This window comes from Scatophagus argus, chromosome 6 (genome assembly GCF_020382885.2).
Source record: "Scatophagus argus isolate fScaArg1 chromosome 6, fScaArg1.pri, whole genome shotgun sequence".
Classification (NCBI taxonomy): Eukaryota; Metazoa; Chordata; class Actinopteri; family Scatophagidae; genus Scatophagus; species Scatophagus argus.
The window spans coordinates 22,660,647-22,674,835 of record NC_058498.1 but is presented as its reverse complement, the minus strand read 5'-3'; the positions used below and the strand labels follow the sequence as shown (position 1 = coordinate 22,674,835).

At 42.2% G+C, this 14,189-nt stretch overlaps 1 protein-coding gene across 4 annotated transcripts; it reads left to right on the top strand.

The window, feature by feature from the left end:
* Positions 1-753: 753 nt before the first annotated feature.
* gfi1ab (growth factor independent 1A transcription repressor b) lies at positions 754-7,539 on the top strand. 4 transcript variants are annotated; one of them, XM_046392396.1, is made up of 7 exons: positions 754-918; positions 3,594-3,712; positions 4,366-4,551; positions 4,978-5,351; positions 5,615-5,752; positions 5,867-6,032; positions 6,217-7,539. In XM_046392396.1, the coding sequence occupies exons 2-7, from the start codon at positions 3,601-3,603 to the stop codon at positions 6,393-6,395; spliced, it is 1,155 nt and encodes a 384-aa protein (XP_046248352.1). In that variant the 5' UTR covers positions 754-918; positions 3,594-3,600; the 3' UTR covers positions 6,396-7,539. The 4 variants fall into 4 exon arrangements, with proteins under 4 accessions (XP_046248352.1, XP_046248351.1, XP_046248353.1 ...); XM_046392395.1 differs by lacking the exon at positions 754-918 and adding an exon at positions 958-1,237; XM_046392397.1 differs by lacking the exon at positions 754-918 and having other exon boundaries at positions 3,399-3,712; positions 4,981-5,351.
* The last annotated feature ends 6,650 nt before the right edge of the window (positions 7,540-14,189 follow it).

Sequence of the window (14,189 nt, the reverse complement as noted above, 5' to 3'; positions counted from 1 at the left end):
ATGATTGGATGACTTCAGCTCACAGTGATTCATTAGTGCAGACAAGGGGAACGGGTTTATTTTTCTAATACTGTTGCTCTTGTGCCGAGTTCTCTGAACTCACCCGACTTTCAAGATGAGCCTGACGCAGTGAGTCGGCGCATTTACTGATTGAGTCAAACACGAGTCATGTCTGCAATATGTTTTTATGTATCACAATCAATTTGCACGTAAATGGATGACAGTCCGAGGGAACTCCTGGGAGAAAAAAAAGCCGATATAACACAACGCAGTACACTTTATAACACAATCTGGAGAGGAACCAGGAGGTGTCAGATGTTACCAAAGTCAGCACTATATTGTGTATCGTGCTCATCAACAGGCCAGTTCTGTTCCATTTCACGCAGAAGGATCTGGATGTCCATACTGAACACTAACTATTGAGTGAAAGACGAGGTGGAAGTGAATGCACAATTTTGCCTGTCATGTCCATGAACTAGAAAAAAAATGATGATGATGATGTCCCTTTGTTGAACAAAATGTGGTGTTTGATGGGAGAGGAACACGTTAGGGCACTTTTTGAGTCTGCAGTGCAGTAAGGACACACATGACAACACTATGGAGAGTAAATGAGACTGCTGTTGTGTGTGAGCGATGGGTTCATAATAAAAACGTTTGCTAAACTCCTGGCCTGACGTCTCTTGGTGTTCATGCAGACCTTTAACCTGCACTGGCGTTCAGAAGACTCAGCTCATGTGGGATGTTTTGTCTCAGCGCTGCCTTCCTCCTGTGAAGATGCTCTCTTAGATTGACTGCTTTCAGGAAGTGATTTCTCGCGGTTTGCAGAGCTGAGCCTCAACTTCTAGCCTAATCATTTCATGCAGAAAACCACATTTTTAAAAGAACATTTCTCTTCGGGCACTCTGAAACATAAACCAGGTTTGTATTACTGCCGAATCCTTTTGGTGATGATTTCTTTTTATTTTTTTTTTTAATTATTCATTTAGCAGCTGTGATGGTCTGCGAGCTCAGTGTATTTCTCTGTTTTATGTTGCAGTGATTGGTGGAGTTTGCGGATATTTTTGAGCATGCATTTCATGGCGCAGTGGAGGGCAGTTAGTTTATTCAAATTTTACCAGGCTGGTTTGTAAAAATCTCAACACAGGAAAAAAAAAAAAACAAAAAACCTTGAGCTAATTTTGATAGCAACAGACACGTGCCTGGGTATGATGCCACACAACTTACATCTTAAGAATTGGTAAGTTTGGATTTAAAATTAACATTACCTCAGTTTGAGATAAAATCCCCCTCCTGTACATGGTAGTTACCTTTTACGCAGTTGCGTAGTTTATGTTTCTGATTGATTATGTATTTTTACTAACCTTTAATTTGTCCTAATTTTACGCGCATCCTGAAACGATCACCATAGCAAACGCATCTTAAAATCATAGTATGTGGGCCAGGCAGTGTGGGAGGCATGAATCATCTGGTGTTTTCACGTGTAGAGGCGTTATAAAGTTGAATTTCAATAGAGAGCAATAAATATTTGACTAAATTATGCAGAAACAATAATGAAATAAGTTTAGTCATCGAGCCCAAACTCAGACAATCTCTGGCTTCTGCAAGTAGATAATTCATTGTTATTGTTATCATTGTTATTAATATAATCATATTATTATCACTGTTGTTGCATTAGCTCTGTTGTGTTTATCTGTTTGTTATAATGACAGGATGCCACTATTGCGCAGCGTTCCGACCGGCCTCTCTCTGTCGGCCTGTCGGTTCACTCCGGGCAGCAGGGCCCGTCCGTCCGTCTGTCCGTCCGCCCGCCTGCTTCTGCTTTTATCGGTTTGGGCTTCATATCTTCACCAACACGGAGTCCGGATGCAGCGGCCGTCATGTGTCTAATCGAGTCGGGACATGTGGCGCTTTGATTTCCTGTCCCTCACGTACTGATAGGCTGGTTTGCCTGTAGCCGACAAGTGAAAATGCATTCAGTGCGACCTGCACCTCTCACTTAGCCTTAAGACTGCATCCTCGGGTTAAATTTGACGAATCAAGATTGAATCTAGACCCTTGATATTTTATATTAGTGGAAGGGGGAAAAAAAGATCAGTTAGGTAAGCTTTGACCTGATTAACTGAGAAGTGGCTCAAAACGCGGTTGCAGAAGACGTGAAAATCACGCTATTTGCGTGAACTCTGGGTTCTAAAAAAAACCAAAAAGATCTAAAGTTTGACACCCGCTGGCAAAGCTCTTTAAACATTATTACAATGATGAAGCACAAACACTCAAACACACAGTCACAGACAACGCAGATCAGTAACACACAGTTCCATTCACATATTAATAACTGTGTTCACTTTAATTGTTGTTTTCCTTGCGGCAATCAAAGTTCCTCTTTTTCCCTCGCTGCCACAGTTTTGAAAAATACATTTGTTGCACCTGCAGTGGATAAAAAAAACACCAGGACGCACGAGTCTATCCTATTGTTCAGTGCGTAATGACGCTTAACAGGCGCTACGATCTGCGTCCTGGGCGAACAGAAAACAAATTGTCTCTGTTTTGGGCTTCTTTCTTCTGAGGGTAATGTGAAACTGTCACCGCAGGCGTGAGGACGGAGAGTGTCTGTCACATAATAACACTCTACGGCCCAAATGACTACCAGACCGGGACAAACCCCCACCAACACTTTGTCTAGTGAGGACCCCAAAATTAAGGTGCATTTAATGCGAGGAGTTATTGCTGCGCGTGCTACTTGGTTATTATTTCTTTTTACTGTGTTGTGTTTGAGGAATAAGAAAATCAAACACACGCTCCCGACAGACCTGTGGGGATGTACAGGCTGCAGTAAAGGTGAACATTTCAGAGTAAATGTACTCTATATTAAGAACGCTGTTGGCTCAGAGTCCTCCCCACCCGTCGCCCCTTTGCTTTAACACTACATGCCAGTGACACCCTGGGGTGACCCACCCTCCGCGTTTCCTCTCTCCCTGTCAGATTGGGTAAGACGCTGATAAGGCCTGTATATATCACTTGTCCTGATCGCCGCGGGCTCCTCTGGAGACACGAGCTGCAGCCCGAGCAGAGGGACACCGGCAGGAGCGGTGGGCGGTGGGCCCAAGTCACTTAGACTTCTTGTTTGATGTTTCTAAATTTTATTTGAATTTTTAATTTTTTTTTTATTTTGATAACAGATAAAATCAACCGCTCATAATTCCCGGGGTGTTTATGAAACAAAGCCAAAGCACTACGTCACATGCGCATTTGCACTGAGGAGAAGTAACAAGAATTCGCCCCCATCTCATATTATTTTCCTATCACCTGCAGCCACACACATACTGACTAACACACCGCAGGCGGATATATTTTTCCTTTTTCTTTCCTTTTCCTTTTTTTTTCTTTGCAACGCAGTGAGCGGATGAGCCGCTGCAGTGACACCTGTCCGCGCAACACCTGGCAGACGGGGACGGACGGTGTGCGCATGCTCCGTCGTCAGGTTGCACACTCTTAAAGCGCTTGGAGGCGCATCTCCTCGCCAGTGGAGATCAAATCTTTGCAGAGTTCAGAGCGAACGTCCTCTCAACAGCTGGATTTTACTTGTCTGCTCGCAGATCAGAGATGCCTCGCTCCTTCATGGTGAAGAGTAAGAAGGCGCACAGCTACCACCAGCCCCGCAGTTTGGAGGATGACTACAGCAAGCTGGACACTATACTGGCGCACATATGCTCAGGTTTGTGCAAAAATGATTCACTTTAGAAATATTTTTACTGCGATAAATTTGTATTTGCATATGACATTTTATCCCATTGAAACATTTTTTTTAAATTATTTTAAACGAGGATTGTTTTGATTAAAAACGTGTTAAATGATGAAACGCAAAGGGAAAACGCATGGTCTGATTTTAACTGTTTAAATAACTGACAAGTTCCAGTTTATTGAAATAAGATTTACATTTTCATTTTCTAAAAATGCTCAAATAAAAATGGAATTTCTGATGTTTGCATAGGTGGTAAAATCGCCCCTATGATTTCACGTTAACGAAAAATCACTTCAATGTTTAGTGAAAGCGATGCAGTTTTAAATCTTTACTGTATTACTTTTCTATTATACTTAATCTACACAATCTACATTATAGATTATTGTACCGAGTGAAGTAATACTGCCCAACCTTTCTGTATTTTTGCACATCGAATAATCCTGTAATATTTGGCCAATACTTCCACAGTGTCAACATTAAGTGCCATGCAGTGACTTTCCGTATGATTTCTATTTTTTTAAATCTCCAGTTGTTGTGCAGTCATACAGGATTCGTTTAAATGCGATACTAGAATTTCCTTACTTCCACTCGTTAAGATGCTGACTGTCCTCCGTGTGTCCTCTCAGAAGCAGACCGGCTCCCAGAGGACTCCGACATGTCGGTGGACAGGTACTGCCCCTCTCCGGACATCCACCTGGCTGACGATGCTGACTTCTCCCCGAAGTCCCTGCAGAGCTGCGCCGACAGTCTGTGCGGTCGATCCACGGACTATGAGGACTTCTGGAGGCCCCCGTCTCCTTCTGCATCACCGGGTACACACACACACACACACACACACACACACTGAATGATTAACTCAGTATAGACCCAATTCACACAATTTCATTCTATTTCTTGCATTGTGTCTATCGGAAAGACGATTATATGTGAGGCCTTTGACTGCTGAAGAGCTGCAATGTTTCATGTGTGTGTTTTACGTCAGAATGCTGTCACTTTTTGATACTTTGTTTCGATATAAAAGTGAGCTGGGCCTTGAGTTAACTGTAAGCCAATACATCTTAACAAAGCACAATCCCTCTTTTCCCATCTCAAATTCCTGGTTTCCCTACAGTTTCGTCACCTGGGAATTCTCTGAAAGAACATTGCATGACTCCTTGTGCCCCGTCGGGCCTCGGAAACGCCCCGCTTCAACCATGTCAGTGGTCGCATTAATATTTCATCTGTTCCTCTCTCTCCAGTAGATTCCGAGAAATCCCTTTCTCCTCTGGTGGATGAGAGCCAGCCCTTCACAGTACCCTTCCGGCCGTATGCCTGGAGCAGCTACCCGGGGCCGGGGCTCAGGCCCGTGGTGCAGCAGGGCCTCCATCCCAGCATGGAGGTGGACAGGGACCAGGGGGCGATGGCTTTCTACGGGGACAGGAGCACCCACCCGGCTCTGTACGCAGAGCGGACTCTGGCCGAGAAGTCTTACGGGGACTGGAGGCACGCTGCTGCGCTGCTGTTTCCTGACGGAGGCCCGCACGCAAAGACGCACAGTGTGAAGGCCCAGGCGGACCTGCTGCGCTCCAGCCTGGTCCTCAACGGCGCTTACAAGTGTGTCAAATGCAGTAAGGTGAGGACGAGGATGCGTGTACACATCCTGTGAATACACGAACTGCACGTGATCATCTGAAGTAAAATAAAAACAAGTGTTTCCTGCCTGCACACCAAATGCTGAATGACTCTGTGGCTGACCTCTGACCCCCGCATCTTAGATTTCCCAAATGAAATCAGTTCATTCATTCCTTCAAGTATCGAACAAGACACGATTTCCGTTTTCTCCAAATCTTTCTTATTTGCAAAATATCTACAATGTCTTTTTTCTCTCTCCACCAGGTGTTTTCTACTCCTCACGGTTTGGAAGTCCACGTCCGCAGATCGCATAGCGGCACCAGGCCATTCGCGTGTGAAATATGCGGCAAAACCTTCGGACACGCAGTCAGCCTGGAACAGCACAAAGCTGTGCACTCTCAGGTGGCACTCCAAACCGCGTCCTGCAGCTCACACCTTCTCTGACTTTGAATCTTAGTGGACAAAGTGCTTCTGTTTCAGGGAGGGCTTTGCTCACAGTTTTTGCTCTCGTTTCAGGAAAGAAGTTTCGACTGCAAAATATGCGGCAAAAGTTTTAAGAGGTCGTCCACTCTGTCCACGCACCTGCTCATCCACTCCGACACTCGGCCATACCCGTGCCAGTACTGCGGGAAAAGGTTCCACCAGAAGTCAGACATGAAGAAACACACTTTCATCCACACAGGCAAGTGGTGCAAAGGAAGGCCGCATGGCAAAGTTAAAATGTCACCTGCCGGATGAAAAGTGCATAAATTGTGCGCAAAAGGCCGAAAACCTTACTGGCTAAGAAAAAAAAATATTTAGTTGCTGTTCAGGAAAAAAAAACCCAACCAAAACGTTTCCTAAATGTGTGTGTGTTTTGTCTTCAGGTGAGAAGCCACACAAATGTCAGGTGTGTGGGAAAGCGTTCAGCCAGAGCTCCAACCTGATCACGCACAGCCGGAAACACACGGGATACAAACCCTTCGGCTGCGACCTCTGCGGCAAAGGTTTCCAGAGAAAAGTGGACCTGAGGAGGCACAAAGAGACGCAGCACGGACTCAAGTGAAGGGGAACGAACCGCCATCACTGCACCAAATCACCTGACTTTAGAGTCTGTCAAGGAGTGATCTGACAAAGACATTATAAACAGAAGACAATTGCGCCTTTTATCCCAATCGCCCCACTTGAGGACGTTTTTTTCGACCAAGATCCACTTTTAGTTTTGTAAAAACGTAACGTGAAAGTGTATTGGAAAGATATATGATTATCTCGGCCGAGAAGCAGATGATTTATTTATTCTACTAAGGAAAACGTCGACTTTACGCTTAAACGAACGAACTTCTTCTGACGGATATTTTACAGGTTGAAGGCACCAACAACACTAATTATTTTACCATCTTACTGCAGGTTGTTCTAAAGGTCCAGAGAACCAGAGATAAGCTGTGAACAGTCAGACATGCACACATGAAGCATGATAAATTCGTGGTGTGATAAGAATCTGCCTCTGAGGGCATCAAATATTTGTACTCACACTTAAAGAACCGGATCGGCAGTAAAGCCAACAGAGATGAAAATCTGCGTTCTGTTTTCAGTTTGAAAATCTGCTGGCAAAACAGTCTCCTCAGACTGTGTGATTTAATAAACAGGAGGGTCACTGTGGGGCTGCTAGCGTCTGCATTCCCATTTTGCACATTTTATTGTCGGAATGAACCTTTTTTATTTTAAACATACATTTCCCCCCCCAGACTCTTTTACTTTCTGCTTGGTTTATTGAAATTAAAAAGCAATAAAGTCTAATAGTGGAATAACCTAAGATGGCTTCTTTTATTTTTCCAAATGAAGGATTTGGGAACATCAGACAAAAAGACCAAATAAAATGAGTGTTCGGCAGCTCGTCAGTTTGCTTATCAACGAAACTCGTCACCAAAATTGCCTTTTTTGACACCTTACAGACTCCGTAGTGAGTAGGCCACAAGGCCATAACCGCGGAGTCAATACTGAGGGGGATCAATATCGGCCAGGGGTGCCCCCTCCTCAAAACCAAATAATTACAATTAAAATGTGATATAACCAACATCGGCTCATATTACATTGTAGTTTTCCGCAGGCAAGACTCAAGTGCACTAATGATGGCAATTTGTTGAGTTCAGCTCTGATTAGAATTATGTTTAGAAGCTAATAATTATTTCAGACAGTGGTGTGTGGCTTCCTGTTCCTAGAAAACAGCAGCATAAGCTAACAAGATGTTTGGTTTTCAAAATGTCTAAGTTAACTGCAGACAAGAACCCCCCCCCCCAAAAAAAAACCCAAAAAACCAGAAGTTCAGGACATGCCACCATCTTGCTGCTGTGATTGTGATTATTGCCCAGAGGCCACCAGCTCCTGTTTGTTTTGACTACTGCAGCCATGTGTTTGGACCTTAAACAGATTTTACCGTTAACCAAATATTTTTTTTACCCTCATGGCTGTTAACCCCCCCTCCCCAGAAGTTTTAGGAGGACAGCACGTGCAGCAGCTGTGATCGTCTGAGTTTCACAAAGTTCATTACAACTAAGTGATGAGCACAAAGTGATTCAATGTGAGGCTACCACAGTGTAGAACCAGGCAACAATTAATCCTATTGAGACACTGACAAGAAATGAATCAAATTGCAAAAGATTAAGGAAAGTGGTGGGATAAGTATGATTTCCATTCAGTCATCATCAGAATGTATTAATCATACATTTGAAACCAAATTAATCACCTTGTCAGAAAAGCAGCCACCTTAATAATTACTGCTGTCACTTTGAATGTTTCACTCATCTTTTCCAACAAGATAAAAGAGGGGGGAAAAAAAGGAACAATCAGTTAGTCGTCTTCCCTCAACATTGATTGAAATCACTGACTCACAAGGATTTTCTATGCCTCACTTCCCACAGAATCGTACAACATCCAGGCCTGCGAAAATACTGAATATTTTAAACCCTGAGACGAACAGGCGAAAGGAGAACAGGAAAAGGCGAGCTGATTTAAAGCAAGCTTAATGGATGCTGTGCACCTCGGTGCTGTGCTGCTTATTCTCCTCATTTCAACAACTTCACATTACCAATTTTAAAGATGATCTCAGCTGACATTAAAGCTGACATTTAACAAAGAGAGGCTCACTTAACATACAGGAAATCACTGAGTGATAAAGACTGGCACATTCTGTTCACACTTAGTGATGTTGAGGGGAATTTCCTCCTGTAGGAATGAGGCTGAGTTTGTCATTAAGCACCTTAAGCGGTGCCTCAAGCCACCAGGATGACCACAGTGCTTTGAATTAACGGCCAAGTGGGCAGCTTCCAGGTGCAGAACAGGTAGACTTCAGCTGACCTCAGCCACTTTTTTTTTTTTTTTTTTTTTAGCAACTCAACACTGACTTGTTTAGAAACCGAAACGTTTGCTATTTTATCTCTTAAGTTGTTGCACGATTTCCTCTGAGAGACACTCCTCGAGCACAATCTCAGAGAGAAGCATTTCAAGCAAAAAAAAAAAACCAAAAAAAAACCAACAAATGAGCCATTAGGTTGACCAGATTTCCTCCAAGGGCACCGATGGAGTTTTTTTTTTTTAAAGCATTACCCAACTGCCTCGAGGCATATCAAATATGAATAGAATATGGCTCAATCGATTCGAGTGGGCGAGTAATCAGAACATTGCAGTCTGAGGCTCAAATCTAGGCCTGCAGCTCGGTCCAGAAATGCACACACATCTGTGAGCACAGCCACACACGCCTCCATCCAGGGGTACGGCTGCATTCATTTCACTTCACAGACATAGCTGTGCAATCAGAAAGTTCAGTGTCTCGGTTTTGTGGCTTCAGATGATTCATTATTAAACTGAAATGAACCATGAATAATAAAGGAGATTTTAGAGACACACTCTGATGTTTTATTTTGATTTTTATGTATCTTCTACTGCTTAAAGAAGCTGCATGCATTCCCAGTCTGGACTTGAATGGGAATATCTATAATGGGTTTTAAGGTCAAACAGACTGTGGCAGGGTTCAGATAAATCTACCAAGTGCCAAATCACCTTTTTCTGAGTTTTTTTTCCATGTAAAGAAACAAATCTCTTGAAGTGCGGAACGGCAACCATTTACAACTGTGATACTCAACATGATGCACAAAGGAGCAAATCTGATGAGCACATCACATGCAATACTTCATGCACCAGCAACATCTGGTGAATGGACAGATTCATATGTTGTTCTTTTCATGAGAGAGGAGATAGAGACAACACTGTGAAGAGAGAACAAATGTGATTACCCCCCCCCCCGAGGGTGAGCAGGCCCTGTTGTGTATATTGTAATAATAATGTGGTATTTACTCTCTCGCTGTGTTCAGCAGATTTCACACAGGTTTGACGAGTTACAAAGACAGATAACCCCTGAGAGACATGGAAAAGCACTGATTAACGTGCTCGGATGCAGAAAATGATGGCGAGACACCGTCGAAAGATGAAAAGATATGACATAAAAGTGTTTTCATGTATTCATTTAGGAAACTTTTTGCAGCAGCAAGACTTTTCCTGCTCACCTGTCCCCTCCCCGGCGGTTGACACGCCACCTAAGCTGGGACAGAGGAAGAGAGACAGGGCTCGAACAGGACACAGCTCTTTTGTTGCACAGGCTTATTCATTATTCACCTGATCTGAAAAACAGACTGCAAACCAACTGCACAGCTGTCATCGAGCAACAAGGCGTAGACACAAATTATTCATGACCGCAAAGAAAAGGCAGCAGAATGAGAGGAAAATAATAACAAGAGACATCGGCGAGGCAGCTGACAGGCTGAACACGTGTGGGGAGAACAGCCTCTTCGGCCTGACGAGCGTCCTCCTGGAGAGTCGGCTGCGGCTACGCCACACTTCCCCCGGGCCTCTTTTACACAACAAAAATGGACTTTTACAGCGTAGCAATGGGAAAGGATAGCATGTTTGCTTCAGACTTTTGTACTGTTTTAGAGATTTGTAGTTTTTGCATGTAAAGTTCCAGCCCCTCATGAATCTCAACAGTTATGGTTATGTTTCAAGAATATGTGAAAATCATGCTAATTATACATACCTTCCAATGATTCCAAGTTCACTGATAATGGTATGTTGCACTCACTACAGAGCTGCACTGCTGACATCAAACTAGACAAGATCCTGCTGTCCTCATTTAAATCTGAACAGGAAGGATGTTATTAACCCTCAGCATATTTGTCATCGTGCATCTAGGATTGTGCAACATAAAAATTGTAGCTAAAAACTGTGAAACTGTGGTATCACATCTTGATCCCAGTTTAAATTCTAATCAGTATGTTGCTAATTTGGTTTTATCACCTTTTCTAACAGCAAAGATTGGACCTACTTGGTTTGGAAGACACAGATACACTCTAGGGCAGTCATGATATCAGATTTTCACTACAAGATTATCTTGGCCAAAAGAATTCATGATCATAAAATCATGACTTCTATGGTAAATTGTAAAAAGGAAATGCTATAAGTCAACTTAACTTTGCTTGTGTGTCTTATCTCTATTTTTAATAGATTTTTTAAAAATATGTAACAGTCAAAATACAAGTGTAAATACAAAATACAAATTGAGTCTGTGACTATAACTATTCAAGTGTAGAACAACTGCATTTAATGTATAGTAAAAAGACAACAAGATTAACTGATAAACAAAAGATACATAGGTCTAAAATCCAGGCTGACCGTTGTTCACTGTTAAAATGATGTTAAAACTTTAACTGCTAACTTATAAATCACCGAACTACACGAAACTTCTTTTAAATCACATCTCCAATCACACTTTAGTCTTACACTCTGATTTAAATGCATTTGGGTTCCCTTTATTTTACCTAGTTTATCTAGTTAGTTTATCTTTTATTTTGTATTTTATCGTCATGGCTGCCAATTTTGGCTTTATGGTGTAAGTGCACTAAAATTAAGTTCATCATAATTACTACTCAACTCAACTAATAATAAGAAGAAGATAAATTCAGGGATAAATAAAGGAATTCTGATTCTGAAGAAGAAGAAGAAGAAGAAGAAGAATGGTAGGACTACTGATGCATCATAAAAATTAATAATAATAAAATGAATAAATAAAAATAAATAAATAACCTTTTTCACAAAGTGATTTTAGCCCGTAATTTAAGCCCAACATAATAAGACACATTCATAGAGGCCAAAGCAGGTATGTGTGTGTGTGTGTGTGGAGGTGGGGGTGGACAGTGTTGTTGTTTTCGATTTTCAAGCTGTTTGTAATCGTGTGTTGTTGTGTGTGATTCCAAAGCAATGTGCACACACACACACACACACACACACACACGACATCAGAAAACGGTAGAGGCCAAACGAGAGCCGACATTTTTCTCCCATCGCCTTGAAAGCTTTCCATTAGCCAGGCTCTGTTCTGAGGGTCTGGGGCCCTGAACAGCATGAGTCCATGGAGGACTGGTGGTGGCGGGTGGGGGTGGATGGCTGGGATGGGGACCCACAGGTTTAATAAGGAGGGGGGGGGCGGGGGTTAAGGCTGGTAAGGCTGTCTACTCATTTAAAGACATGTTTATCCGGTTAATTTAGCATTACATATCACTGGACAATTTGGATATGAGCTGCCACACAGGAACAAAAAGTCTGGTCTGCACTGCCTCAGCTCACTTAGAACTTGTGTCACAGTCCTCTGCTCTCTGGGTGGCTTAACACATATCATATCATTTTATATTCTGTAAGTGCACAAGAAGAACTTGTGTTCAATCCTTTTACGGCTTCTGCTCCTAAACCACGCTCTCACCCCGTTGGCCTGCTTTTGTCTTTTCTCCCAAGTCATGTCTAATAACTTATGAATCCTGGAGGTGACATTAAAAGGATCCACTCTGGCTAAAAGGCTTGAGAACAAAAGATTCTCTTGTCTTCAGGGGAAAGCGTGAAAAGGAAATCTTGTGAGAGCTTTGTAACCTTTTAGTGTGTGGATGATATTTTTGTTCACTCGTGAAAGGTTTTAAATCGCTGACAAGTTGACGTGTGGAATGCAAAGCTGTGAGATTCATGCACAAATCCTTGCCTGCTATACAGTTAACAGGAGAATAACTCTGTACTAGCAACTCAGTAAAATACCGAAAGACACACTTTTATACTTTCTTGGTGATGATGGAAATGTCTCTATAGGATCAAGGATTAAAAAATCCTGCATATAATTTCACTTCTTTTCTTTAACTTTTCTTTTATCAGACAGGTTTACATTTAAATCAATGGACTACATTCTTTTAAGCCAAGTACTTGACAAAATATTGGAGAAGTGTGACCTCTTTTTTGCTAAATGATGATGTGAACATGCTTAATTTATACCATATAGCTGGTAACAGGATTAAACTGGAGGTTTTGTATTTACGTATGATATAGAGCCCTTAACACATTGTGTGAAATTATGCAAAACTAGTCATGATGATTTCAATTATTGTACCATTCAAATTACTGCGCTCTTCCATATCTGAATGTATGTGCGGTGCCTATACAATGTATTCACCCCCTTTCAAAGGTTTCATGTTAAATTTTCATTGTAAATTGTATTACAATATTAAGTCAGAGCTGAACAAATGTGGCTTGTTGTCAGTGATTAACAGAAAAAGATATAAATATACAAATAAATAAAATCTAAATATAGAAATATATGAATACAAACATAAAATGCATGTTCACTCACATGTTCAGTGGGACAGTTTTGTCTTGTTTTAGAAGTCACACAAGCAGTTCCACAGAGATCACCTGTACGAAGCCAAGAGGATTTCAGTTGTGTGTCCGTCATCTCCAAATGAGAAAAAAGTTGTCCAGGAGGAAATGTGTCCAATGTACTGAATGTAATATTACATTAAAGCAGAACTGCACTATGCCTGAAATCTGGCATGGTGCCTGATACCTTCAAGCTGTGAGAATTTGCATCTGGACTTGACAAGGCTGTTCACTCACAATCGCTCTGACAGAGTTAAAGCAGCTTTGCGAAGAAGAATGAGGGAAAACTGCAGTGTCCAGATGTGCAATGTTGCATCTAAAAACAGACTTAGTGTGAGTGAATACTTGTGCAGTGTAATGTATGTGTTTCGTCACTGCAGTGAAATTGAAACTTTGTAAAGATGTGCTTTCGCTTTCACACAAGAGTTTTTGTCACCTAACAAAACATGTAAACTTCTAAATGGCTGAGAGAACATAAATACACAGAGGATGTACAGTACAACCTGCTGTTGTGCAGCCAAAATATTAATAAGGTAAGAGGATGTGTTGTAACACAGGAGTGTTTAGCACCTCACACAAACCCTCTTTCAGTCCACATTATCTCAGCAAACGGCATATGATTTGTGTGTGAGCACAGCAGCAAAAGACGTTACCTTGTGATACACTCATCCCCTTAACAAGGCCTGATTGCAGCTATGAATCTTTTTTAAAAATTCATAAGATCCATTTCACAAATGACCAAGCCGAGCATGTGCCTGTATCCAAACAGCAACGACAGAGCGAGGCCAGCAAGATCTATAAGAGGAGCCCCGCAGACAGAGGAAGGAGTACGAAATGACAAAGATTTATTCTCAGCCATGATCAAATATTTATGCTGAGGCATTCAAGTAAAGTTACTTTTTGTGTTCTGATTTAATGAATGATTTGAGCAGTGGCAGTGCTGGGAGGCACAGATGTTGGGTTTGCTGAAGCCTGCACTAATGCCCATTCAGGGGTCTGTGTGGTCATGTGTCAGACTGCAGCAGGATCAAAGCAGAGTAATGCCATTGTGCAGATCACAGCATACAGGAGCAGGGTGGTAAGTACTTCCACAGCCCCAGAGGTCCACACAGGGCCATGG

Bases quoted from the DNA above. Each gene is read 5' to 3' on its own strand.
- gfi1ab (XM_046392396.1), top strand. From the start codon at position 3,601: ATGCCTCGCTCCTTCATGGTGAAGAGTAAGAAGGCGCACAGCTACCAC. The intron at 4,552-4,977 runs GTACACACACAC...CTCTCTCTCCAG, and splicing joins GTCTCCTTCTGCATCACCGG to TAGATTCCGAGAAATCCCTT. The intron at 5,352-5,614 runs GTGAGGACGAGG...TCTCTCCACCAG, and splicing joins AGTGTGTCAAATGCAGTAAG to GTGTTTTCTACTCCTCACGG.